The following is a 27897-nucleotide window of genomic DNA, read 5'->3' as shown; positions in this document are numbered from 1 at the left end:
GGAGGTTCAGTAATGGGCTGGGCAGGCAGGTGACCTATTGTGGTGGGAGCACTGTGCGGTTTGCTGTTTTTTCTTTGCTGAGATTAAGAACAGATACCGGGGGAGGGGGGAGGCCTGCATGCCTGTCCTGCCTGCCCTGTGCCCAGCCTACCACCAGAGGGGGTACAGGGTACAGAGCCTGGCAGGGAGGGGGGTTAGAGTGCAGAGCTTGGCAAGGAGTGTGGGGTTGGGTGCAAAGCCTGGCAGGGAGAATTTGGTTCAGAATGTTTATTTTCTTGTTTTCCTCCTCTAAATCTAGGGTGCGTTTTATGGTCGGGTGCATCTTATGGTCCGGTGCGTCTTATGGAGCAGAAAATACAGTAATGTCAATAAAGGAACATTGCATATAAAAACATTAAAATAGTAACTTAGTAAATGATGGCAGGTAAAAAGACCTGAACAGTCCATCCAGTCTGCTAAAAACCATAAAACATGAATACAGATATATGAATCAATCAAAACACTGCACGTAAAATAGCATCAAAAATATTAAAAACAGCGGTGCAATATGTGTAGGGAAAAACAGGACTGTGCCACACCAGTGGCTGTTTATGAAACTGACAGAGCCAAATGTGTGTACATATGTGACAGAATGTAAATAGAACTAAAAATAAAAGGCCCAGCCAAGTCAAATGTGGTAATATAAGACCTCAATTGAAAAAACAGCGTAGTGAGACTGATATCTGAGCTGAGGTGGAGTGTATATAACAGGGAATGCACAGAACAGATAGCTGCATTTTGAACCGGCTGTGGGAATATGAAAATAATAAAAAATGAAATAAAAATAAAACGTAAGAGGCAGGCATAAAAAAAGCACAAATTCAAAACTGCCCAGAGGTGAACAGGAAAAGAAAGTAAGGAAAAAAAAAAAGCCCAGTATCCCTGCACTGTCCTTATATTGACTAGATCAGTGGTTCCCAACCCTGTCCTGGAGGACCCCCAGGCCTTTCGGGTTTTCAGGCTAGTCCTAATGAATATGCATGGAGCAGATTTGCATGCCTGTCACTTCCATTTTATATGCAAATCTCTCTCATGCATATTCATTAGGGCTAGCCTGAAAACCCGATTGACCTGGGGGTCCTCCAGGACAGGGTTGGGAACCACTGGACTAGACGAAGAAAACATCAATTCGAACTCATCTTGCTGACCTAAAGATGCATTCGCTCAGCTGTCCCTCGCTGTCTCTCTTCGCTTGTCTCCCCCCCTCAGCTGGTGTCTTTCCTGTCTTGTGCCCTTCTCATCTGCTGACTCCCAACTCTGTCCCTTAGATCTTGCTGTGCCATATGCCTGGAACAAACTTCCCGAATCCCTACAGCGGGCTCCATCTCTGGCCGTGTTCAAGTCCAGGTTAAAAGCCCACCTCTTCAAGACTGCTTCCAACTCCTCGTTCTTCTCACTTTGGAACTCTCCCACTGTGTCTATGGGAAGAGGCCCAAATCAATACATTTAAAACAAGCCTAAAAACATTCTTATTTAAGGATGCCTATGATCTGTAACTCTCATTAGAGATAATCAATGAAAAAAGAGCATTACCCCCCCCCCCCCATTGTGCTGGCCTTTTTTGTTCTTCTATCCTATTACAAATTGTATTTCTCCCCCCACCCCCCTTTTCCACTTATATATATATGCGTTTAATATTGATTATGTCTTAGTTATATCTCCCAATAGATTTTACTATTTTATGTTTGTTTTGTACACCGCTTAGACAACTTTTTTAAGCGGTATATCAAATTTTAAATAAAACTTGAAAACTTTCTGCATCCCTCAACCATATATGTCATGTTTGTCCAAGATACAGTGTAAGCTCTTCTGAGCAGGGACTGTCTATTAAATGTCAAAATGTACAGCCTTTTAGCACTATATAAGTAATAAATAGCAGTAGTAGTAATTCGAAAGCCAGTCATGGACATATTGAGTTAGTTATATAAGATCTCTTCGACAACCGCTTTGAGCATATTTGTCAGTATATAAATGTATTAAAATAACTCTTTTTGAGCCTTCTATCAAAACATTCAAGTGACCATAACAATATTTTTACACTAATGAAGTTCCAACATGTCTAACAAAATTAACATCTTGATATAATGCTTGGTGTTTTGGAGCTACCTTTCAAAGCCAAACAAGGGCCAGCATTATATTTTTCAGAGGCTCACAGTAAAAATGTGATGTGACATTTAAAAAAAGGGTCTCTTGTGTTGCTTATTGTGCTGGAAAAGGATTTAGCAACCCTCTAAGTATTTGTGAACAGGTAGGGAAATGGCAGATAGTGAGAGGTCAGAGCTGATTTATAAGTGCTGTGGAATCATCTGCATTTCATACTCCTTGAAGAAATAAAAGAGAGAGTTTATTTTGGACTACGTTCTAGTTAAATAGATATTTTGCTAAATTTGTCAAACCATAACTTTGGCACTCGCATCAAACAATTAACACTCAAATAGTTAACAAATAATTGCACAGCCACTTTATTGGAAGGAAATACCTGGCTGCAGCTTCTTTATAAAAATTATTCATACAAGCCAAACGTCAATTTAGTTATAAATAGCAACCCCAAATTTTACTAGACAGCCTGAAATTACTCTACATCGGTGTAATTTGAAGGCTAGTTGATGATGACCTAGCTCAAATTCCAAAAAAGTATATTAAATGCAAAACTTATATTAAAGCAAGTCTTGTGGTAATGCCAAGACCATACTTTGCCTCGGAGTGGTGTCGCACCCAAACCTATTATTTGCACAGTCCACCTCCTGAATTTCACTCACAATTTCAACCTCACCTAATAGGCCACCTGGTTTCATCCCGCCTATCCCCACTAGGCTTCCACCTCCACCAACCCCTATGAACAATCCCATTCTCTTTCCTAAATCTCTCACACCCATTCCCCATTCTCCCACGACCATACTATAATACTTCAGCCCACAAAACAATGCCCTCTCTCCTCAGCCCTTTTTTCTTTCCACCATTCTCTGCACTCCACAGGTCAGTCCTTCCTTTCATCTACCCAGATACACAGCTCCTTCCACACACACTCGTCCAATCACCATCCCCTCCTGTTACCATATACACTTATATTCAATCTCCCACCCTCACCCTCCCACCCTTACCTCTTTTCTTCCCTACTTAACTTTCCTCTACCCACTTCACAACTCTCCAGCTTGAATTGAATTGCATCTTGGCCAAGATTATGAGCCCTCTAATAAATACAGAGGGCTCCTTATGTCTTCTCTGGTCCAAAAAATGTAGGATCCTGTTCATGTACATTGTTTAGTGAATATCTATGCAGAGTATTGAGAGATAATTTAAGGTCTAGAGGCCTCACTTTGTCTAACTTTTTGGGCATGTTTTGCAGGAAGGGTTAGTCAAAATTAAATTAAAAATGTAATAAAATCTAGTGGGAAGTTCAAGGAACTTCAATGACGTGCAGGCAAAGTAAAGGTCTACTATTTTCTTTCACCTCCAACCCAATCCCTTTACTTAGTTGAAGTAGCATATTCAGACAATCTCATACCTAGCTGACTATATAAAGCAGAACACAACAAACAAGGGAGATACCTTAAACAACCAAAGAAGGATCTTGGTTAAAAAAAAAAAGTCCCAAAATGGGACGTTTATTGTTAAAATGTTTATTATTAAAATGACCCAACAAGGATCAGAGTTTCGGAATCAACAGGTGCCTTCATCAAGGGACACTGAAAATTTATAAAACATGAATAAACATACTTATAGATAAAATTTTAAAAATCAAATAATGGCTAAAACAATAAAAGAATTAAGAACATAAGATATAAAAAGATACCGTATTTTTCACTCCATAAGACTCACTTGTTTTTCCCCAAAAAAGTGGATGGAAATAAGGTTACGTCTTATGGAGCGAATACCACAACCTCTCCTCCCGTACCTGTTTTTAATCCTGGCAGACCTGTTCCTGATCCTCGGAGACGGCTTGTGTAACAGCTTGCTTCCGCAGGTCGTTGGCCCATGTCTTATGGTGCATGTGGGGGCGGCTGCCAGAAGTGTGACTTGCCGTGTCTTCATAGGTAATTGTGGTCCAGGCTGTCTTTGGGGGTGAATCAGATAGGTGTTGCGTGCTGTGTGTGGGCCTGACTCTGCTGCCGATGTGTTGGGCAGGGCCATGACTGCCTGGCCTGCGTTAGCGGCCGGCAGGGAACATTACAGGGTGGTTCGGCAGCCCAGTAGATGACAGCTCCTTGTTCAGTGTTCGGAGCTGCGTGTCAAGTGATGGCGGGGAGCTGGTGTTTGAGGAGGGAGTCCGTGGAGTCGGTGGTCGGGTGGATAGTGTTGCACACAGTCTGGCTCGTGGGGTATGGCTCCTGCCGTTTCCTGACCATCAGAGCTGTAGAGGTATGGCACATGGCTTTCATGGGAACTTATTGTGGGTGTCCTCACACCTGCTGTCGGGGTTGGCACCTCCTCCAGGGGGCCTAGCTTAATTGGGAGGCAGGGTGGAGGTTATTAGAAAGAAGGTACCTCTAGGTAGGGGAGTTAAGGGCAAACCGTTGGCTAAGAAAACAGTGATGAGAAGAAAAACAGCGGAAAAAAAAATAAGCAATATCCGTGCACAGGATGTGTTAAGGACAGCAATACACACCACGGGAAAATCACCAGCGCAAGGATGGGACACTGGATTCAGGTAATGCATACCCTGAAATGTACTGTTATGTTTATAAAATGTTCTGAGAACAAACAGCTTATGCATTTATCTTTAAAATTTACTTGCTAGCCCTCTCTTACTTATCTCCATTGGAAATCTTGTTAAGGCTAGAGTTAAACTATATCATCAGGTCTTATTCAAAAAGCCTTGTCATTGGATAGTATTTAATTCCACTAAGTGCTGAAGGACTTTGATGCCCGGTCACATGATAGTCTTACCAATCACAGTACTTGATTTTATCAGACATATTGTAGACCCATGTGGCTTTTGCAGGATATTATTGTGGGTGTCCTCACACCTGCTGTCGGGTTTGGCGCCTCCTCCAGGGGGCCTAGCTTAATTGGAGGCATGGTGGAGGTTCAGTAATGGGCTGGGCAGGCAGGTGACCTATTGTGGTGGGAGCACTGTGCGGTTTGCTGTTTTTTCTTTGCTGAGATTAAGAACAGATACCGGGGGAGGGGGGAGGCCTGCATGCCTGTCCTGCCTGCCCTGTGCCCAGCCTACCACCAGAGGGGGTACAGGGTACAGAGCCTGGCAGGGAGGGGGGTTAGAGTGCAGAGCTTGGCAAGGAGTGTGGGGTTGGGTGCAAAGCCTGGCAGGGAGAATTTGGTTCAGAATGTTTATTTTCTTGTTTTCCTCCTCTAAATCTAGGGTGCGTTTTATGGTCGGGTGCATCTTATGGTCCGGTGCGTCTTATGGAGCAGAAAATACAGTAATGTCAATAAAGGAACATTGCATATAAAAACATTAAAATAGTAACTTAGTAAATGATGGCAGGTAAAAAGACCTGAACAGTCCATCCAGTCTGCTAAAAACCATAAAACATGAATACAGATATATGAATCAATCAAAACACTGCACGTAAAATAGCATCAAAAATATTAAAAACAGCGGTGCAATATGTGTAGGGAAAAACAGGACTGTGCCACACCAGTGGCTGTTTATGAAACTGACAGAGCCAAATGTGTGTACATATGTGACAGAATGTAAATAGAACTAAAAATAAAAGGCCCAGCCAAGTCAAATGTGGTAATATAAGACCTCAATTGAAAAAACAGCGTAGTGAGACTGATATCTGAGCTGAGGTGGAGTGTATATAACAGGGAATGCACAGAACAGATAGCTGCATTTTGAACCGGCTGTGGGAATATGAAAATAATAAAAAATGAAATAAAAATAAAACGTAAGAGGCAGGCATAAAAAAAGCACAAATTCAAAACTGCCCAGAGGTGAACAGGAAAAGAAAGTAAGGAAAAAAAAAAAGCCCAGTATCCCTGCACTGTCCTTATATTGACTAGATCAGTGGTTCCCAACCCTGTCCTGGAGGACCCCCAGGCCTTTCGGGTTTTCAGGCTAGTCCTAATGAATATGCATGGAGCAGATTTGCATGCCTGTCACTTCCATTTTATATGCAAATCTCTCTCATGCATATTCATTAGGGCTAGCCTGAAAACCCGATTGACCTGGGGGTCCTCCAGGACAGGGTTGGGAACCACTGGACTAGACGAAGAAAACATCAATTCGAACTCATCTTGCTGACCTAAAGATGCATTCGCTCAGCTGTCCCTCGCTGTCTCTCTTCGCTTGTCTCCCCCCCTCAGCTGGTGTCTTTCCTGTCTTGTGCCCTTCTCATCTGCTGACTCCCAACTCTGTCCCTTAGATCTTGCTGTGCCATATGCCTGGAACAAACTTCCCGAATCCCTACAGCGGGCTCCATCTCTGGCCGTGTTCAAGTCCAGGTTAAAAGCCCACCTCTTCAAGACTGCTTCCAACTCCTCGTTCTTCTCACTTTGGAACTCTCCCACTGTGTCTATGGGAAGAGGCCCAAATCAATACATTTAAAACAAGCCTAAAAACATTCTTATTTAAGGATGCCTATGATCTGTAACTCTCATTAGAGATAATCAATGAAAAAAGAGCATTACCCCCCCCCCCCCATTGTGCTGGCCTTTTTTGTTCTTCTATCCTATTACAAATTGTATTTCTCCCCCCACCCCCCTTTTCCACTTATATATATATGCGTTTAATATTGATTATGTCTTAGTTATATCTCCCAATAGATTTTACTATTTTATGTTTGTTTTGTACACCGCTTAGACAACTTTTTTAAGCGGTATATCAAATTTTAAATAAAACTTGAAAACTTTCTGCATCCCTCAACCATATATGTCATGTTTGTCCAAGATACAGTGTAAGCTCTTCTGAGCAGGGACTGTCTATTAAATGTCAAAATGTACAGCCTTTTAGCACTATATAAGTAATAAATAGCAGTAGTAGTAATTCGAAAGCCAGTCATGGACATATTGAGTTAGTTATATAAGATCTCTTCGACAACCGCTTTGAGCATATTTGTCAGTATATAAATGTATTAAAATAACTCTTTTTGAGCCTTCTATCAAAACATTCAAGTGACCATAACAATATTTTTACACTAATGAAGTTCCAACATGTCTAACAAAATTAACATCTTGATATAATGCTTGGTGTTTTGGAGCTACCTTTCAAAGCCAAACAAGGGCCAGCATTATATTTTTCAGAGGCTCACAGTAAAAATGTGATGTGACATTTAAAAAAAGGGTCTCTCTAAGAGTTAAAAATGAAACAAATGATACTCTGACTAATGACTTAATACACCGCACTTATGGTATATTCATTTGGAATAGCCTGAATTTGAGCCATATTAGCAAATAATCTGCATTAAATAATGTTTCATATGTAATATATTCATGAGAACAGTGCCAGAGTTCAACCAGGTGTTAAAAAATGATTCATGTAACATTGTTTTCGTTATACCTTCATTGTAAATTATTGTGAGAATTAAGCATTAACACTTGTCATTAGGCATGTGCCTAATATGTGCCTAAAACAGTCGGACTTAACAATAAATTTCTAATGGATATAGGCAATCGTTGATACAGTTGACAACCTGCTGCGACCTGAAGCGCTGAGATCCTGGAAAGACATGAATTCTTCCGAACAAGTTCACACTGCAACAATGTTACTAGATACATTAGAAGAAGGAGCTTTTGTCCTGGCGGACAATTTTGCGGATCCAACTAGAGTCTCCATGCCAACTGATAACATCAGTAAGTGAATCTACTTCCAAGTCTCCCAAGTTTTAAGCACTTTTGCACTGTAAACAAGTAGGACTGATTCAGATGTTTAACTCAGCACATATTCCCTGCAAAAGAGACAGCTTTATGCTATATAAAGGTGAATTATTTCTAGTAGAGAATGACACGGGAAAAAAATCTGGACTTTTCACCGCTCCCGCAGGGCGGTAAAAGCTCTTGTCCCCATTCCCGCGGGGCGGTGAAAGGTCTTGTCCCCATTCCTGCGGTAAACCAGTTGCAAATGTCTCCATTCCTGCGAATTTACTGTGGTGACCTGCGGTAAACGGTCCCCGTGTCATTCTCTAATTTCTAGTCCGCTTGAGCTATTGCGATCCTGTCAATTTCATCTTTGTAAAAATAGTTTGATGTGATGAAATGGTGACTCTTGGGTTTACGTAAAGATGCTGATTTAAGGCTTTTTCAAGTATTATTACAGTACTGAAGTATGATATCCTTATAATCAAGCCACAGTATTCAAATAGTTTGAGTATATTTCAGTGATATGTGATTTAAAGGTGACGCGTCAAAACCGCGCGGGACAAAAATGCGCTGACAATCCTGTGCAGGACTTATGCACACCGCCTTAAAACACTTCCTGTTAGTGCTCTGAAGGGGGTGTATGGGGGAACCCCCCCCCCCTCACTAATCTTACAAGTGTTTGCGCTCCCGTTGGGGGTTGGTGGGAGTGGGAACCCCCCTCCCCCACTGAAAACTGCCAAATACCCAAAAAACAAAGGAAAATGGCAGTTTCCACTGTAATGGGGGGGGGGGTTCCCTCCCTCACACCCCCCCCCTCCAATGCTAGTGCATGCGCTCCACCTTAAAACACTTCTCGTTAGCGCTCTGAAGGGAGTGTGGGGGGAAAACACCCCCCACTAAACTTACAAGTGTTTGTGCTCCTTTTGGGGCGGTGTGTATGGAGAATACCCCCCCCCCCCCCACACACACACACACAACACTGAAAACTGCTGAATACCCAAAAAACGAAAGGAAAACAGCAGTTCCCACTGTAATGGGGCTCTCCCCCCCCCCCCCCCCCCACACACACACCCCAACAGAAGCGCGAACACTTGTAAGTTTACTGGGGGGTTACCCCCACACCCCTCTCAGAGCGTTAACAGGAACTGTTTTAAGGCCGCAAGCATAAGTCCTGTGCACGATTGTTGGTGCGTTTTTGTTCCATGCACTTTAAAAGAATCGATGTTCCCATCTTGCTAATTTATAGGTCCTTTTACAAAGCTGTGCTAAATAGTGTCCTTAGGGGTGACCCTTATGTAAATCTTTCCTACATTTCAAGGCTGCTTTTAACTCCTAACTTTTACCAATGTCTGTTTTATCATTCCTGCTGTGAGAAATTCCCTAACCCCTATTTGTCCTGTTTGTCTGTTTTGATTAGATTAAGTTCTATCAAGCAGGAATTGCCTCTTACATTATGTACAGCACTGCGTATGTCTGGCAGCGCTATAGAAGTGATAAGTAGTAGTAAGGTCGTTTTTAGCACAGCAGAAAAAAGGCTGATTTTCTAATTTTTATATTAATGACCATTCACTAATGTTGTCATTAGCATATGGCCATTAAAAAAAGATTTAACGGTTGAGCTCTTACTGTTGCTTAGCTGACATGCTAATTCTGTGCTAATCAGTTAGCACATGGCGACGCTAAAGTGTTGATTACTGCAGAAAAGTCCACTTCCACCCCAAATGTGCCCTTTTTGCAAAAAAAAAAAATATATATATATATATATATTTAGCACTTGGGTAAGGCACATTTGGAAATTATCTCGGGACAACTGAGCAAGCTGTTTAGTAAGCCCTTTTAAACTTCGGTATGCATGTGCTAAGTAAAAGGGCCCCTTAGACTTTTAAGAGTCTGATGCAGGTTTTCTCAGCTATTGATGTTTTTTGTTAAAAATTCCCTTGTCAATTAATTGACGATAGAAGTGTCCCAATTAGGATTTCCATTTCATGGGCCTCTGTTTAACACAATCCTACTTGTTTTTAATAATAATAATAATAATAATAACTTTATTTTTCTATACCGCCATGGTCAAATGACTTCTAGACAGTTCACATTGAAAGAAGGCTGGACAATCAACGAATTATAGAATGCATGAAGAAAGATAGAAACATAGAAACATAGAAATAGACGGCAGATAAGGGCCACGGCCCATCTAGTCTGCCCACCTTAATGACCCACCCCTACCTTTCTCTGTGAAGAGAACCCACGTGACGATCCCATTTTGTCTTAAAATCAGGCACGCTGCTGGCCTCAATCACCTGAAGTGGAAGACCATTCCAGCGATCTACCACTCTTTCGGTGAAAAAGTATTTTCTGGTGTCGCCGTGCAGCTTCCCTCCTCTGATTTTCCACGGATGCCCTCTTGTAGCCGTGGGACCTTTGAAAAAGAAGATATCTTCTTCCACCTTGATGCGGCCCGTGAGATATTTGAACGTCTCGATCATGTCTCCCCTCTCTCTGCGTTCCTCGAGTTACATAATACGTTGGAGTTACACGGGGAAAGAATACATGAGAGAGTTTAGTACAAGCAAATATAGGGCTCCTTTTACTAAGGCGTGTTAGGGCCTTAACACGTGGAATAGTGCACGCTATACCTTAACGCCAGCATTGAGCTGGCATTATTCTAGAAGCTTACCGTGCGGTAATTTCATGCATGCGCTAAAAACGCTAGCGCACCTTAGTAAAAGGAGCCCAGAGAGCTTCCAGGTTAGAATTTGCCATAGTTATACTTTTAACGGTACATGCTTTTTCAATACAAGTTTTTATCCTAATGTGACCCATATTGAGATCTAGTAACAATATACATTTCTCTGGAATCCATTTGTCATGGGCAGGCAATGGCTGTTACTCCTTTGTGTGTAAATGAGCCTGCTAAAATGTGATAGCCTAAGGGACATATATATATACCTGGTCTAACTATCATTGTCTTTAAGCCAGGTTTTAGTGGTCAGGAATATGTCCCAGTTTTTATCCGTGAGGTCTTGTAGTATGATGTGTTTATTTACTGGTCTAGCATTTATAAGGGTTTAGCATTTTGTATTTTTAGAACTTAAAATTGAGGGGCATGGTCAGTCTTATGTCCGCGTACCTTAATACCTGAAGCCGCTTTGTGTTTGGGCTCATTTGTATTAAGTTAATTTTGTTTTTCTTTATACACCATAATTAAATCAGTGGGTACAATATTGAACATGCTTATCTCAAGCTGATTTGTAATTGAAAAACCATTAGCAGAATGTTTGAGGTCTAAGTGCATCTGAAAAGCCAATGGCCTGGGTTTTAAAGTTTGTTGCATACTTATGTAATGTTCCCTTTATATTGTAGTATATTTATTCCCTTTTTTTCTGGATAAACACATAAGTAAGTGAACTATGGTATACTTTTAGCATCTATAAAATCTTCCTTATCCCTGAAGGGTCTGTTAATAATGGACTGTTAATTTAATTAAGACAATTTCTTATTATTTGAACTATCCTATGTGAACCCATTATCCTGCCTACTTATTAGTTTTAAGATATATGTGTTTAGTCATTGAATATAACTAAAAAAGAGAACCCCCTGCAATGATGATACTTTCTTAATCAAAATTGTCCACGTTATTTGGGAATTTACAATTTGATTTCAAGTTAAATGTTCAGATTAATTTGCACCTGTAACTAAGAGCCCAATTAAAATTAGTGCTGCAGAAAAGTTTTTATAAACTTAGTTATAAACTTAGAATGATATGGATATTGAAACCTTTTTTAGGTGAAGATAATTTTAAGGTGGCGTGCAGTCTTTGGCAATTGTCAATTCTTATATTTATCTAAGGATGTCAAACTGTATCATATGTGCATTACCATTAATACAGAGTGCTGTGGCAAGAATTAATACTGGTGTGAAACATTGAATGCATATTATTCTGATATTGACATCATTGTACTGGTTACAATTAGACTGGAGAGTTGAGTTTAAGGTCTTTTTATTAATTTATAAGATCTTAAAATATGGAAGCACCAAAACATATGATGTCTATATCAGCCCACTAGAGCTTTAGGATCAGAAAGATAGGGTTGACTAGTTGTACCATCTGTCAAACTAGTTTGGTCATCTGGAATGGAAAAGCATATGTTTCCATTGCTAGACCTGTATTGTGGAATGTCTTATCTACTGAACTTCGAAACTGAACTAGTGTTTTCTTTCTAACACAAAAAATAAAAAGGCATATTCACTCTGGCAGGCTTTTGGGTTATTATGAATTTCAATATTGGACAGGGTTTTAGTGGAATCTGTGAGATTGATTTGAATTGATATGTATAAACCTTTATTTAAAAGCTCTATTTGTGTTTTGGACATCTGAAAACCAGCATTTGGACATCCCACATCACAATTTTTATAAAGCCAGGATATGAACATCTAATCTAATCTTCTATTTGGGCGTCGCGCATACCTATACAGGTTCAAGGCGACATAAAGAGAGGAAAGGGTTGGGAGAGGGAGGAGGCTAGGTAGGAGAGGGAAGTAGAAGTAGGGAGAGAAGAGGAAGTAGGTGAGAAAGAGGAGATTATGTGTCGAAAAGATGGGTTTTCGGTTTCTTCCAGAATATGGTATAGCTAGGTTCTGTTCTGATTGTTTCTGTGAGACCATTCCAAGTTTTTACTCCTAAGAAGGTAAGCATGGAGTGGAAGACACATTTGTATTGAAGATTTTTTGTGGATAGGAGATTTAGTAGTAGTACACTAAAATTGTAGTGTCCATATAGGAAAGTGGGGGGTGGAGGTGACCTGGGTATGTAACTCTGATTTCAGAAGGGGGAGAGATGTCTATGTCCAAAAAGTTGGATGATGTTATATAGACCTGGTTCTTGATGCATCAAGGTTACAGAACGATGGTCTGATTGAGCAGCTGTCCACTGCAGGGATTAAAGCAAGTCATCTCCTTAATCCCCTAGAGCAGGGATAACATAAGAACATAAGCAGTGTCTCTGCTGGGTCAGACCAGAGGTCCATCGTGCCCAGCAGTCCACTCACGCGGTGGCCGATCAGGTCCAGGACTTGTATAGTAATCCTCTATTTATATCCTTCTATCCCCTTTTCCTTCAGGAAATTATCTAATCCTTTCTTGAACCCCAATACCATAATCTGTCCTATAACACCCTCTGGAAGCGCATTCCAGGTATCCACTACCCTTTGGGTGAAGAAGAACTTCCTAGCATTGGTTCTGAATCTGTCCCCTTTTAACTTTTCGGAATGCCCTCCTTTTGGGCCGCAATCCAGTCGGGTTTTCAGGATTTCCCCAATGAATATGCATGAGATCTATTAGCATACAATGAAAGCAGTGCATGCAAATAGATCTCATGCATATTCATTGGCGAAATCCTGAAAACCTGACTGGATTGCGGCCCTCAAGGAGGGACTTTGACATCCCTGCCTTAGAGGTTGCTGTTCTTTTTTTTTTTTTTTTTTAAATCAAGTTTATTGAGGTCAACCAGAGTAACACAGGATAGACAAAGAATACAAAGGCAAACTGTTCTTATCCCTCCCTTGATTGTGAAACTAGCAAAGAATGCCAGGTTGTATGAAAATTTCAGGAACTATGGACCTTCATGGTACTGAAATCTGTTTTTAAATTAACTTCATAGTAGACCAAAGTTGAAGAGAGTCTAATTGTTAGTGCAGCAGGCTGAGACTCGGATTTTTCTGTTCATAATTTGGACATTTCAGTTTGTAAAATAGATGTTCATGCTGGATGTCACCACCACACGGATGTCCACTTCTTATCCCTATTCTGAATTGGTTGTCCTTTCTAAAAAGCTGTACAATTGGACATATAAATAGATAATAGATAGATATAAAATTTTTATAATAATTGATGTAATGGCCAGATAATCAAGATTTATATTGCATTGAGGGCTTTAGTGGGTGCTTCTATTTCTTGGTAATTCTATTATGTATGTACTTTTTGCAGTCCTCATATATTTTGGATATGTGGGCTATAAGTATATGAAATAAATAAGTACTTTGTGGGATTCTGCCAGGTACTTCTGACTTGGCTTGGCCACAGTTGGAAGCAGGATGCTGGACTTGATGGCCCTTTAGTCTGACACAGTATATCAATTATGTTCCATGAGGAAGCTCCAGATTATATTAAAGGTTTGATTTGGGGATCTTTCATTGACCCATATTGTCCTGTCATTCTTAACCTTTACATGTTACCCCTAGTTGGTCATCTATTATAAGGATAAAAATCTTTTTAAGGACCTTCAATTATCCAGTGTATATACTGCCTTGTGTTAAGGACCGTACCAATGTTGCTGGGAAGAGGCGACATACATTGTTTCTGCTTGATCCATATAAGCCGAAGACCCCTAGTCTATATGTGGATTGTCATTGGTGGATCTGTGTGGATTATGCAAATTAGGGGCATTTCTCAAAGTTACATTTCCGTTGGCGCAAATGGTTGCACCTAAACTAGGCACAGCTTTTGGGTGTGAGCACTATTCTATAAGCCAGTGTTTCACAATTCGGTCCTGGAGTACCCCCTTACCAGTCAGGTTTTCAGGATATCCACATTGAATTTGCATAAACTTGATTTGCGTACACTGTCTCCATTATATGCAAATGTTTTTCATGCATATTCATTGTGGATATCTTGAAAACCTGATTGGCAAGGGGGTACTCCAGGACCGAGTTGAGAAACGCTGCTATAAACCATGCCTAACTTTAGGCGCCATTTATAGAATAGTGCTTAAGCAGGTTTTTGTAGTGCTGATTTTTGTAGGCGCAATTAATAGAATTCAGTCCTTAATGCATGCAGATGACAAAACTAATGTGGAATGCTGGTTACTGTTACCACCTTGTAATTTTCTTCAGTTAAAATTCACCTTTACTTTTCTTAAAGTAAGTCATAGTTGCAGCATGGCTGATTTTTTTTTGTCTTGTAAGAAAAGTGAAGATAATCTTAAATGAAGAAAATTACAGTGTGATAATAGTAACTAGCTCCTGATTAAGCTTTGACTGTGATATGGGGATGCTCCGTGGAGCATAGGCCACCCAGATCAGAGCATTTATCACCTGAATTAAGTCACCATGGTTTCATTTATTTGAAGATTCACCTAAAAAAATTTTTAAACCTGATAATAAATGCACCAAAAATCATAAGCAAAATTAAAAGAAGGGAAGGTTTCTATGACTAATGATGTCTCTGTTGCTGGGAAATAAGGCAAGATAAGTTCTAAAGCTTATCTCCCTAGAGCTGTTGAGGTATTTTCCTTCTTGAAAATAATAGTTGTTATAAACTGAAGAGACGATATTATAATAATCTTATCCAAGAAACAAATATATTATCTTTATTATAGCCTTAGATTAGAACATTCTTAAGTAGCCATGAATACAAAAAAATGCACATAGGAAAGACCTGTTCTGTAACACGTGTGTCTAAATTTCATGGAGTGCGTGAAATTTATCATAGCGATAAGCTTGACGTGTTTATCCTAATTGAATTTCAATATTTAAAGTGCAGTTTTTAAAGTGCAACAGTTTCAAAGTGCTTTAAAGTGCTACTAGTCAAATGCTTTTACATATATGCTAAAGGTTTATGACTTATCTCAGTTTTTATGGTCGGAGAAACTCAGATCAGACATGTTTTGCATATTCAACGCTTTATCAAGGATCGTTTCCCACAATCACTCCGTCGTCACCCGACCATTCATTTACAATGTGTCAATAAATGGTTGGGTGACGACGGAGTGATTGTGAGAAACAATCCTTGATAAAGCATTGAATACGCGAAACATGTCTGATCTAAGTTTCCCCGACCATAAAAACTGAGATAAGTCATATACCTTTAGTATATATGTAAAAGTATTTGACTAGTAGTACTTTAAGGCACTTTTTAAGCACTTGAAACAGTTGCACTTTAAAAACTGCACTTTAAATATTGAAACCCAATTAGGATAAAAAAGTGGACCAGTAAGGAGACAACACATCAAGTTTATCACGATGAGTGGTGTTTCTGAGGTCTGAAACTTCAGTAAAGTTATGAAATTTATAGCTATTAAGAATTGTTGAATCATATATCACTTGGGAATAAAAGGTATTTATGAGCTATATGCGATTCCAAGTTAAGAGTACTATTGAAATAACCATCTTAGTAGGACTCTCTGGTATTTGAAATTGACATTATATCTAATGAATAAGTTTTCCAGGCACTCTCCTCAGCAACCTTTATATTCTTCTCAGGGCCAGTTACCAGACCTTAAACAGATCAAGCTTACATTAACGAGAAAAAGGGCATTTTCATATGCTGAACCAGCGCTTTGGAACTCATTATTTGATTTGTTTTGTGATGGTTTCACTTATTCGGTCTTTAGGAAGTTACTCAAAATGATTCCCCTCCTCCCCCCTTTTATTATGACTGTAAAATCTAGTGACCCTATGCTAAGCTAGTATTTTATATAGGTCATTCTGTGCAGGGCACACTTTACAAGGTTTAAAAGGGTTTCAGTCTTCCTGAAGAAGCTTTGTGAAACCCTGATCTGGGTTGGAGAGTGATAAAGAGTGTTTAGATTTAGTCAGTACTATTAATTATTTCTATAGCGCTGCACAGAGTCGCAAAGAAGAAGAAATAGTCCCCGCTCAAAAGAGCTTAGAATCTGAACAGCCAAGACAGGCAAACAGGATGTCCTGGATACAGTTAAGGGGAACAGTTAATCAGCTGGCTGGGTTGGTGGGCAGAGGGGAGTACAGGACAATCAAGCCATTGTGACATCACTGATGAGGTTAGCTCTTATTGGTGGAATGAGGCATTATCATTTTAAGTAGGAAGATCTCTTGTTCATATAAAAATGAAAATAAAAAATAGAAACTACAAAGATTGTTCTAACTTGAAATTACCTACATTTTTTTGTTCTTTTAGTTTAAGGTCCATTATAATACTTAAAAAAAAAAAACCCAGCATACTGGTACTCACGCTGCAAACAGTATACAGTAGTTAACATTTTTTTTTTTTTTGCAGTAAATTGTCTATTCTTTGCTACGTTGTGATCTAATGGCAGAGAAAACGTTTTCTTCTCCAATCCTCTCAGCCCTCCTTTCTCTGTTTTCTTTGTGTCCAATTAGTTTTGGAAGTGGCGGTTCTCAGTACAGAAGGGCAAGTGCAAGACTTGAAATTTCCTCAGGGCGGTAAAGGAGGCAATGTGATCCAGCTCTCTGCAAACACCCTCAAACTGAACAGCAGGAACGGTGAGCCCTTCATACATAAGCATTAGTGCGTCTTTCTCCCAGCTTGAAAAGACCAGACTTTTGCAGCCCTAAGTGATTCGGATCTCTTGCCTGAGAAAAGATAGCTGATTAACAGGCTTTATAAGGCTTACGTATTTTATTATTTTTTTTATAAGGCCATTTTTTGTTTAAAAGTACACAGTTTGATAGTTTCCTTCTAGGGAACATCAGGGATAATCGCATTGCAAATTCATACTGCAGAGAAGACTATGAAACAAAGAATGCTCGTAAACCCTGCTTTAATTTTCTTTCCCAGGACAAGCAAAACTGGTGTTCATCCTTTACAAGAACTTGGGCCAGTTCCTCAGTACTGAAAATGCAACGATAAAGCTGGCAGGGGATTTGACTGGCCGAAACAGCACCATTGAAGTGAACTCCCATGTCATCGCAGCCTCTATCAACAAGGAGTCCAGCCGAGTGTATCTAAATGAACCACTGTTTTTTACCCTGGAACACATTGATGTGAGTTAAGCGAACAAATTAAAAAAAGGATCATAAAACCAGTGAGGGGGGAAGGGGGGGGGGAACAACGAAGCAGAAAAAAATGTTTCTATTTGAATTTTAAATGTTGCAGTAGGTCAGACTCACAAGTTTATTTAAGTCAATGAACATAAAATTAAATGAGGCTGGTTCAATGATTATTAGAACTTAAGTGTATTCTTAATGAAAGCTAATTCAGTAATCAACATGAAAATGGAAATGAGACTAATTTGTTTGCAAGTGAAAATTAACTCTTACCTTAGCAGCAGGACAGCAGGGTATCGTCTCTTATTACTTTGTGAAATCTAACAAGTTTAAATGCCACAGAGACTGCAGCAAGTTCTTTTATCTCAGACTGCGTTCAAAATAATGCTTGAGAAGTGCTTTAAAAAAGGGTTAGTCAGTGAGTGGGAGAGTGGTGTGTTATGAGCGCGCCCACAGAATTTATTTTATGCCTTTGTGACCTTTAAGAAAAACTGCTGTCTTTCATGGGATTCTTTATCTCTGCTTAATGCCCCTCAGTACACACTGAACATAAGAACATAAGAACTGCCATCTCCGGATCAGACCTTCGGTCCATCAAGTCCGGCGATCCGCACACGCGGAGGCCCCGCCAGGTGTACACCTGGCGTAATTTATAGTCCACCATATCTTTATATGCCTCTCTTAAGGAGATATGCATCTAGTTTGCTCTTGAAGCCTAGGACGGTTGATTCCGCAATAATCTCCTCTGGGAGGGCATTCCAGGTGTCAACCACTCTCTGAGTGAAGCAGAACTTCCTGACATTAGTCCTGAACCTGTCCCCCCTTAGCTTCATTCCATGTCCTCTAGTCCGTGTCAAATTGGACAGTGTAAATAATCTTCTCTGCTCTATTTTGTCGATTCCTTTCAGTATTTTGAAGGTCTCGATCATATCCCCACGCATTCTCCTTTTCTCAAGGGAGAACAATCCTAGTGTTATAAGTCTATCCTCATATTCCAGTCTCTCCATACCCTTCACCAGTTTTGTTGCTCGTCTCTGCACCCTCTCCAGCAGTTTTATATCCTTCTTTAGGTAGGGAGACCAATGTTGGACGCAGTATTCCAAGTGTGGTCTGACCATTGCCCTATAAAGCGGCATTATAACTTTCTCCGATCTACTCGAGATTCCTTTCTTTATCATGCCCAACATTCTATTTGCCTTCTTTGCCGCTGCCGCGCATTGTGCCGACGGCTTCAGGGTCCTATCTATCAGTACACCCAGGTCCCTTTCTTGTTCACTCTTCCCCAGAGTTGCACCTGACATTGTATACTCGTATTCCTTATTTTTATTGCCTAAATGCATTACCTTGCATTTCTCCACATTGAACTTCATCTGCCATTTCTCCGCCCATGTTTCTAACCGACACAAGTCGCTCTGGAGTTTCTCTCTATCCTCCTGCGATCTGATTGCCCGGCATAGTTTTGTATCGTCTGCAAACTTGATGATCTCACTGGATGTTCCTTCCTCCAGGTCATTGATATAAATATTAAAAAGGATCGGCCCAAGTACCGAGCCCTGGGGTACACCACTAGTCACTTTCTCCCAGTCGGAGAACTTCCCATTTATGCCCACTCTCTGCTTTCGGTTTTCCAGCCATTTGCCTATCCATCTTTGTATATCTCCCTCTATGCCATGGCTTTGTAGTTTCCTGAGAAGTCTTTCGTGTGGAACTTTGTCGAACGCTTTCTGGAAGTCCAAGTATATTATGTCCACCGGCTTCCCACTGCACAGCCAGTCTCCTTTTAAAATTCCAAGTGCATTATATTTCTGGAAAAAGGAACTCATAATTATTGCTCCTCCATACCTGATTTGAGAGCCCTTTCACTGAACGTCTTAAGCTCTAATGCACATGTGCCTTCGGTTTCTATAAACAGCGTGCAAATTTATGTGCACAAAACTGTGCACTATTCTGAGATACGTACACAACTAAATTAGCTGACAAGCCAATTAGCGCCAGTTGGGTGGTAACAAACAATTTTGGTAATTTTGGATTTGCATCTTGCTGCTACTACTGCTACTTATCGTTTCTATAGCGCTGAAAGACATTCGTAGTGCTATACATTTACTATTCAGTAGACGGTCCCTGCTCAGAAGAGCTTACAATCAAATTTGAACAGACAAACAGGACATCTCAGGGTTGGGAAGTTTCTGGTAGAAGGAATGCTCCATGGTGCAACCTCACCTTGAGTATTGCGTTTGGGTTCTGGTTGCCTTATCTCAAGAAAAATATAGCAGAACTACAATAAGGATCAAAGAGCGACCAAGATGATAAAGGGGATGGAACTCCTCTCGTATGAGGAAAGACTAAAAAGCTTGGAAAAGAGACGGCTGAGGGGAGATATATTCGGTCTACAAAATCCTGAGTGGTGTTGCTAAGTGCTATTTTATAAAATTCTTTGTGCAAATCTTTGAGTTCAACTTAAAAGGGGGTGTGGCCACAGGAGAGGCATGGTTGGGTCAGGAGTGTTCACTAAAGATGCATGCAGTATTACTGAATTTAGGGCAGGGATGTCAAAGTCCCTCCTCGAGGGCCGCAATCCAGTTGGGTTTTCAGGATTTCGCCAATGAATATGCATGAGATCTATTTGCATGCACTGCTTTCATTATATGCTAATAGATCTCATGCATATTCATTGGGGAAATCCTGAAAACCTGACTAGATTGCGGCCCTCAAGGAGGGACTTTGACACCCCTGATTTAGGGGTGCAGGTTTCAGTTGGTGTAAACCTTGCTCCCAAAGTTGACATGGAAATCAGTTTGTAACTGCTATTCTATAAATGGCTTGCAATGTGGTGCACCGTTTATATAACGTTTTCTGTGTGATTTTTTTTTTTTTTCAGGGTCATTTACTGAATTTAGTCCTTAACATGAGACAAAAGACCTACCACAAAAAACATTAAAAGTGGTTTGTGTCAATTTGCCTCTTAGTGTGCATTAATCACATATTTATTTATTTATTTTAATATATATTTTTTGGAACAGGATATGGAATGGATGGGGAATGGGCTTAAAAGCACTTTCACACGCTAATTGAATAATGTGGACTTAACATGGGGGCAATTAATATCTCCTAATGAAGAGGTGCAAAGTGCTTTCACTTTTTTTTTGGGGGGTAGGGGGGTAGTTTCATGTGCTAATGAAAAACTTAGCATAGGATCTGCAAAATAAATTCCTAATATACTGGGCTTAGCACTTGTGAAAGTTCCATGTTAGCACAAACTAAGCCCAGATTCAGTAAAAGAGCTCTTGGTTAGTTAATTTTGAAAAAGAAAAAAAACCTTCACATATTTAGGACTTGCAAAATGAATATTTATTTCTTGGATAGATGGGAAGATATGCCAGAAAATGTTTGATTTGTATTAGCAATCTGTCATTTTCTGGTTTAATGCTCCGAATATACTGTATAAACTTAATTATAATATAAATACTTTGAAAAATAATGTATAATATTAACTAATTCATATAGGATTGATTCAAAATGAGATAGAGAAATGTATGAAAGAAGCAAATGATTAGATTTTGTGAAACTTTCTCAGTGCTCTAGTATTTGAAGGGAATAATATTTAAACATTCTATGATGTCACACTGCAAACCATTATCTTTTGAAGTGGTTTCTTTAAACATATTGTACAAGGTAACTTCTTTGTAGCTAGGTCATGTATGTTTCATGCATTGTGATCCCCAGGTAGAAGAATTTGTAGCCCAAAGCATTCAATGATTAGTCTAAACTGCTCTACCATGCCTAATAATTTGTCACTAGGTTAAAATTCCTGTTCATTTGTAATATTCTCTCCTAGACTGTTAATTACTTCAATGCAAACTGTTCTTTTTGGAACTATTCTGAGAGAACTATGATGGGATATTGGTCCACTCAGGGCTGCAGGCTGGTCGACACTAATAAAACTCATACTACCTGTGCCTGTAGCCACTTAACCAACTTTGCAATCCTCATGGCCCGTAGAGAAATTATGGTAAGCATGTGTACATTTTTTTTTTAACAATTTCCTTTTTGTAGTATTTATAAACCACTTATAGCCTAAGGCCCGGATTCTGTAAACTGCATCCCGAATGTAGGTGTCCTACAACTGTCTAACCAGCCAATCAGGATGCACGTTTTAAAAAAAAAATGCTCCCCAGGCAGGCTACCTATATTGGAGATGCCTCCAGGAGCATATTAGGTGAACCTAGGCAGCCGTACGCGTCTTCCTAGGCCAGCAGGAGACGTATACAATGTAGGCCAGCAAAATGCTGGGGAGAGGGGGGGTTGGGGGTTTCATTGGGGGGGGGGCCAGTAGTCTTCGGGGGGGATTGGGCACCCTCCTGCTGGCAATCTTCGTGGGGAAGGTTCCAGCAGGAGGGATTGGGCATCCCTCCTGCTGGCAATCTTCGGGGAGGGGTAAGGAGTGTTCCGGCAGGAGGGATTGGGCATCCCTCCTGCTGCGTTCATTCGGGTGGGGGGGGGGGGAGGACTGGTGGCCGCTATACTTATTGCAGCAGGGAGATCCCTTGCCATGATAAGTGTAGCGGCCGTATCTACCATAACGGGTCTGTAACCAGTATCTGTAACATGGACGTTGGTTACAGAATCGGGTTTATTTTAGGCGGCCTTAGGCCAAATTCTGTATAGGACGCCCGTCAACTTCTGAGACCAGGCGTCCTATACAGAATCCAGGCCTAAGTACTTTAAGAATTTTCCCCGTCTGTCCCAGTGGGGGCACACTCTTATCTAATGTACCTGGGGCAGTGGGGGATTAAGTGACTTGCCCAGGGTCACAAGGAGCAGCATGGGATTTAAACCCACAACCTCGGGTTGCTGAGGTTGTAACTCTAACCACTGCGCCACATACCATTTATAAGACTTACATTGCATTTGTGGGGGTGTTTGTGCTCCATGCACATCGTGAAGAAATACGTTTTAGCCATCAATTTTCTCTTTGGTTTGCAATGCAGGTTGAAAGTAAGCATTATATTTATATTTTTTATATATATTTATATTCAGCCCTATCTACAGTCCTAAGCAGATTACAATAAACTATATACAAATCTATAAAAAAAATCATTACTGTAAATAGCATGTTTTATTTTATTTTTCTTTCCAGCTTATGATTTATCTTTAATCTTATCTATTGTTTTGCCTTTTGTCTTTGTTTTGTTCTATTTCTATCCTTTAAATTTCTCCAGAATTCTACTGTTCAACGGCTCCCCCTTCTGCTTCTATTCCTTTCTCTCCTCTCTTCTACCTCCCAAAGTATTTAGATCAATGCTGTCTTGTTAAAATGTTTATTTTATTTTTATTTTTCCTCTAACTCTACTTTTCACTTCTCTATTCCCCTCCAGGTACTTTAGTTAGATTGTGAGCCTTCGGGACAGTAAGGGAATTTTTCAAGTACCTTTCTTATTTCTAATCTTAATGTATATTTTCTGTAAACCGCTTAGAACCTAACGGATGTAGCGGTATATAAGAAATAAATTACATTACATTACATTACATTACATGTTATGTTGCTTCAACCCTTGTCCTGCATTGCCAGATCGTTCTCATGGTCTGGCTCTTGCAATAGACCTGGTTACTGAATGATTTTGATTTGATTTGATTTGATTTCTTATATACCGTGAGGTTCAAAGCGGTTTACAATGAATGCTGAGCAGTTTTATTTTTCTTGATAGCCGCTTTCAGTCTCAATGTCCTGATGACTGTCAAGCTCTTAGTATCATTTTTTTTTCCCCCTTTAATTAACTGATGCGTTAACGCGCTGCCTTTTTTTTTTTTCCATTTTCAGTATAAAGATCGAATGCACGAGTTGCTTCTCACCGTTATCACTTGGGTGGGAATTGTCATCTCGCTTGTCTGCCTGGCCATCTGTATCTTCACGTTCTGTTTCTTCCGCGGCCTTCAGAGCGACCGTAACACCATTCACAAGAACCTCTGCTTCAACCTCTTTATTGCAGAGTTCATTTTCCTAATTGGCATTGATAAAACAAAGTATGAGGTAAGTCTGCAATTGATCTGTCTGGAAAGGATGGAGAGTGGGAGGTGGCTTTAAGCTTGACAATATCAACCTCACAGTCCCAAGTGACCCAAATGTACTTCCGCTTTAAAAAAAACAGCGAGATTTTACTCCCAGCTTTATTTTAGATTAACAAAAGAATATTTAGAGGTCATTTTACTAAGATATGATAAGCGCTAGCAAGCGCTTACTGTAGCTTAAAAGGGCTTACCGTGGAATGCATCCTGTGGTAACATCTCAATGTGCGTGTGCAAACCACTCGCTAATATTTCTGATTTTTTTTTTTTCTCAGTGGGAGCATGTCTAGGTATGGTTGTCCAGAAAAATCTAAAGTTGGAAAAACTGTGCGACTTGAAGTGTTTTTTCCCCATAAATTGATTGTGCTTGATCATAAAATAACTTTAAAAAAAATTGTTAAAGCCCATCCTAAGGTCCCCTCAAAGCCACTGATTACATAAAACTCTGTTTTTCTTAAAATTTGCTATTATGTTTGCATAATGGAACAAATTTATTGGTATTATAGCTGTAACTTCTATGTTTTCACACTCAGCAATGATACATTGATAAAATGACATTTTTTTTAATTTTTTAAAAATCTTAAATTTTCAAACTACAACTATGCATGCAAATAATTCATGTACATATAGTATTACAAGAAAAGCACAATAAACTTACAGATATTAATAAGCAATTATTTTCCCCCCACCCTCCCACCTAGTAATCAAAAAAATAAAAACCAACATGAAACTACCTAAAAAAAAATCCCTGAATCAATTCCAATGCAAACCCCTCCCCCCTACCCTAGATGTGTATGTTTAAAGGTCAGTAAAATAAAGTTAGTTATCATTACTTACAAAATTTAGCCAATGGCTCCCAAACATCCAGAAATGTCCTGTAACTTTCCTGCTGTATAGCCGTCAAATGTTACATTTTAAAAGTATAACAAAGAGATTCCCACCAGAAAGTGTAATTTAACCTATCCCAGTTCTTCATTAACCCCTGTCATTATAAAGAGAAGTTTATTATTAATAAAATGACATTTTATGCAAAAAAAATCTGGCTGTATTTTATTAAATATCTGCACTTTATTGTGGAAAATAGCAGAAATTTAACATACTTTGCTCTTAGCTAAACACGTACACTCTGGTGTAGTCATGTGCCAATAGCATTCCAAACACTCAATCATTCAGTTTTCCCGATAATGTGAGAGCCCTTACTGACACCTATTTCCTAAGCAGTTCAAGCTCATGCGCTAATTGGTTAATGCATGGCGATGTAACTGTGCTAACCAATTAGAGCAGAACACGCCTACTATCTGCCCCCAAGACACACCCCAGAACTAAAAAATTAAAACAAGCTCCAATTCCGGGTAGGGAGGAACGCAGCCAAATCGGCCAAAGCCGTTGCGAGTAAGGGGGGGGGGCGGGGCAAGGAAGGGCCAGGTAGGGAGAGACGAGATAGGGGAGGGTCGAAGAAGAAGGCCAATCAATGGAGAGTAGAGCTGGGAAAGGGGACAAACTAGCGGTGGGCTGAAGGGAGGTCGCCCTTTTGTATCCAGCAATCGCAGGAGGCAGATGCGAGCCCCCCAGACACACCCCAGAACTAAAAAAAAAAAAAATTATATTTATAGCATGTGGGAAGCACATGCTGATCCCAAAGCTACTACGGGAATCCTGAATGTACCTCGTGGCAGTGCTTTTTTATCCTAAGGTAAGCACACAGTGCTTACCGCAGCTTAGTAAAAGGGCCTCAAATAATTCTTCTCATAATTGATTTCTTGATTATGCCTTTCACTACATTTTGGAGTAGGCTTTTGAAACCCTAAGCACCGTGTAAAAACAGATTTGCATGTGTAAATCATCGTATATATCTAAGTAGAGATTTTAGGACAAGCATTACTTGTGTGTTCTAACATACGTGCCAGAATTAAGAGGGGAGTATGGCATTTGTGCGTGTTTTGAACTCTCCTTCAAAGAGTACGTGTAGTCTACATTTTCAGCAATGCACGTATACCTTGAAAAGTGTTCAAGTTTCAAGTTTTATTAGGATTTTATATACCGCCTATCAAGGTTATCTAAGTGGTTTTATAATCAGGTACTCAAGCATTTTCCCTATCTGTCCCGGTGGGCTCACAATCTATCTAACATACCTGGGGCTTGGAGGATTAAGTGACTTGCCCAGGATCACAAGGAGCAGCGTGGGGTTTGAACCCATTAACATTTACATTTACATCCACCTCGAGTTATGCATGACCTCTGACTGACTTAATATGGACCTGAGGTTTGGTGGAATCCTTGAAGGGAAAATTACCTCTCTGGCACCCAAAACTGACTTCAAATGAGTTTTCTTATTGTGCATTTTGCCAAATATACGTTCTTGAGTGGCACCGTCTTCCAGATTCTATATATACTGCAGAAATATGGGAATGCTGCTGAGATGTGCGCACACAAAATAATTGGTTATCAAGCTCTTATCCATTAATAACTTGGTGCCGAAAAATTATTGAAGTTAATTGGCACACGTTAAAATGTATGTGTGCATCTGGCTGTGTGGTACTCTTTAAGGCAGAGAGCCTAACTTCCATAGCACGTAACCCAAAGAGGGTATTTCCATGGGAGGGGCATAGGGGTGTCAGGGGTGTTCCAAAACATTATGCACATAGTTATGGCATACTGGGGAAGCATGTCTAACTTGGGCGCCAGCATTTACTCCAGGTTTTAGCAGGCATAAGTCTGGTGCCTAAAATTAGGTACACCCATTATGGAATAGCGCTTTGAGCCACTCTCGATAAGCACCCATTTGAGCACTATTAATAGAATTCTCCCATGTGTTTTATAAAAGGATTAGACAATATGTAGCTTTTTATGACATGCTAGTGTTTTAAATGTGCAGCGCTAACCCTCCATTTTCATATTTAGACAACCCATACTTGTTGATTTTTTTTTTTTCTTTTTTTCCCCCTTTTCAGCTTGCATGTCCAATATTTGCTGGCTCGCTACACTTTTTCTTCCTTGCGGCCTTTGCCTGGATGTGCCTAGAAGGTGTTCAGCTCTACCTTATGCTTGTGGAAGTATTTGAAAGTGAATATTCACGGAAAAAATATTACTACGTTGCCGGCTACCTCTTTCCTGCAATAGTAGTTGGTGTTTCAGCAGCCATCGACTACAAAAGCTATGGAACGGAGAAAGCGTATGTAATTATAAGCAACCCAAATGTTTTTCACGTGGATTGTTTCTTAATACCTGTTAGCCTTTAGGGCAGTAGTCTCAAACTCGCGACCCATCAGGTACTATTTTGAGGCTCTCAGTATGTTTATCATAATCACAAAAGTAAAATAAAACAGTTTCTTGATCATATGTCTCTTTAGCTAGAAATGACAATATTATTATTAAGACTTAGCCAAAAGGAAAGATTTATAAACTGTAAGGAGTTTCACCTCATGCAAAATTGTCATTTCTTTAATAAGACATTAACTATTTTTTCTGAGGCCCTCCAAGTACCTACAAATCCAAAATTTGGCCCTCCAAAGGGTTTGAGTTTGAGACCACTGCATTAGGGTGTCCCTGAAATGCCAAAATAGGATCTGAAAGCTTTATCTGGAAGAGAATAACACTGCTTTGCACAAATTATAATCATCTTTAGTAATTTTCTAGTTTCATGGAACTTGTTCCCTGGAGAAGCAGATTTTATGTTATGGTTGGTCTAAAGATTCACCTGAAACAAACAGTGAAAGCAGCTTTTTGACTTCAAATTGATGTTAAGTCAAAATTGTTTTTAACTTAGCTTGGTTATGCCACTCAGCAAACTGTTATAAGCTGGTGTTTCACTGCGGTCTCTGTTTTGCTGGCCTCCATTTCATATACAGTATGTTAAATTTCACTCAGTAATAATCTAGCAGGCAAGCACAGCAGGATTAAAATTATTCCCTTCATTTATTTTGTAATAAGAAGTGATTTATAAATGCTGACAGAAAAAAAAAGAGGTATACTTGTGGATCACAACCTACAAAGCTTGCTTTTTCAACATAGATTGTGAAGCCCAGACTTGTATTCAATATTTCAGATGCAACTGTGTGCTGGCTTATAGGACACCTTGCTTGTCTCATACTAACCCCCTTTTTATTAGGGGAACAGATTACTATCCTGGACACTTTTAATTATCTGAGAATATTGATAAGTTATCAAATTAAATTTACTGCTCAAATTTATACATTACTCTGAAGAGGCTTTTATGTGCTACGATCAATTGTAGCCCACAACAAAGAATGGGTAAAAACTGATAACTGCATCA

General features: G+C 39.8%; 1 protein-coding gene across 15 annotated transcripts in view; it reads left to right on the top strand.

Annotated features, from left to right (window-relative positions):
* The window catches only part of ADGRL2 (adhesion G protein-coupled receptor L2), a 419013-nt gene that overhangs the window by 351630 nt on the left and 39486 nt on the right, over window positions 1-27897 (top strand). For all 15 annotated transcript variants that reach the window (XM_033915829.1, XM_033915831.1, XM_033915827.1 and 12 more), the window contains 6 exons: window positions 7611-7794; window positions 16935-17057; window positions 17353-17558; window positions 21397-21570; window positions 23380-23589; window positions 26576-26796. In XM_033915829.1, coding sequence (XP_033771720.1) covers window positions 7611-7794; window positions 16935-17057; window positions 17353-17558; window positions 21397-21570; window positions 23380-23589; window positions 26576-26796 — 1118 coding nt within the window. The remainder of the gene's footprint in view (window positions 1-7610; window positions 7795-16934; window positions 17058-17352; window positions 17559-21396; window positions 21571-23379; window positions 23590-26575; window positions 26797-27897) is intronic.

This window comes from Geotrypetes seraphini, chromosome 12, assembly GCF_902459505.1.
Source record: "Geotrypetes seraphini chromosome 12, aGeoSer1.1, whole genome shotgun sequence".
NCBI lineage: Eukaryota > Metazoa > Chordata > Amphibia > Gymnophiona > Dermophiidae > Geotrypetes > Geotrypetes seraphini.
Note: the sequence above shows the minus strand (reverse complement) of the source record. Positions and strands in the feature narration are given on the sequence as shown.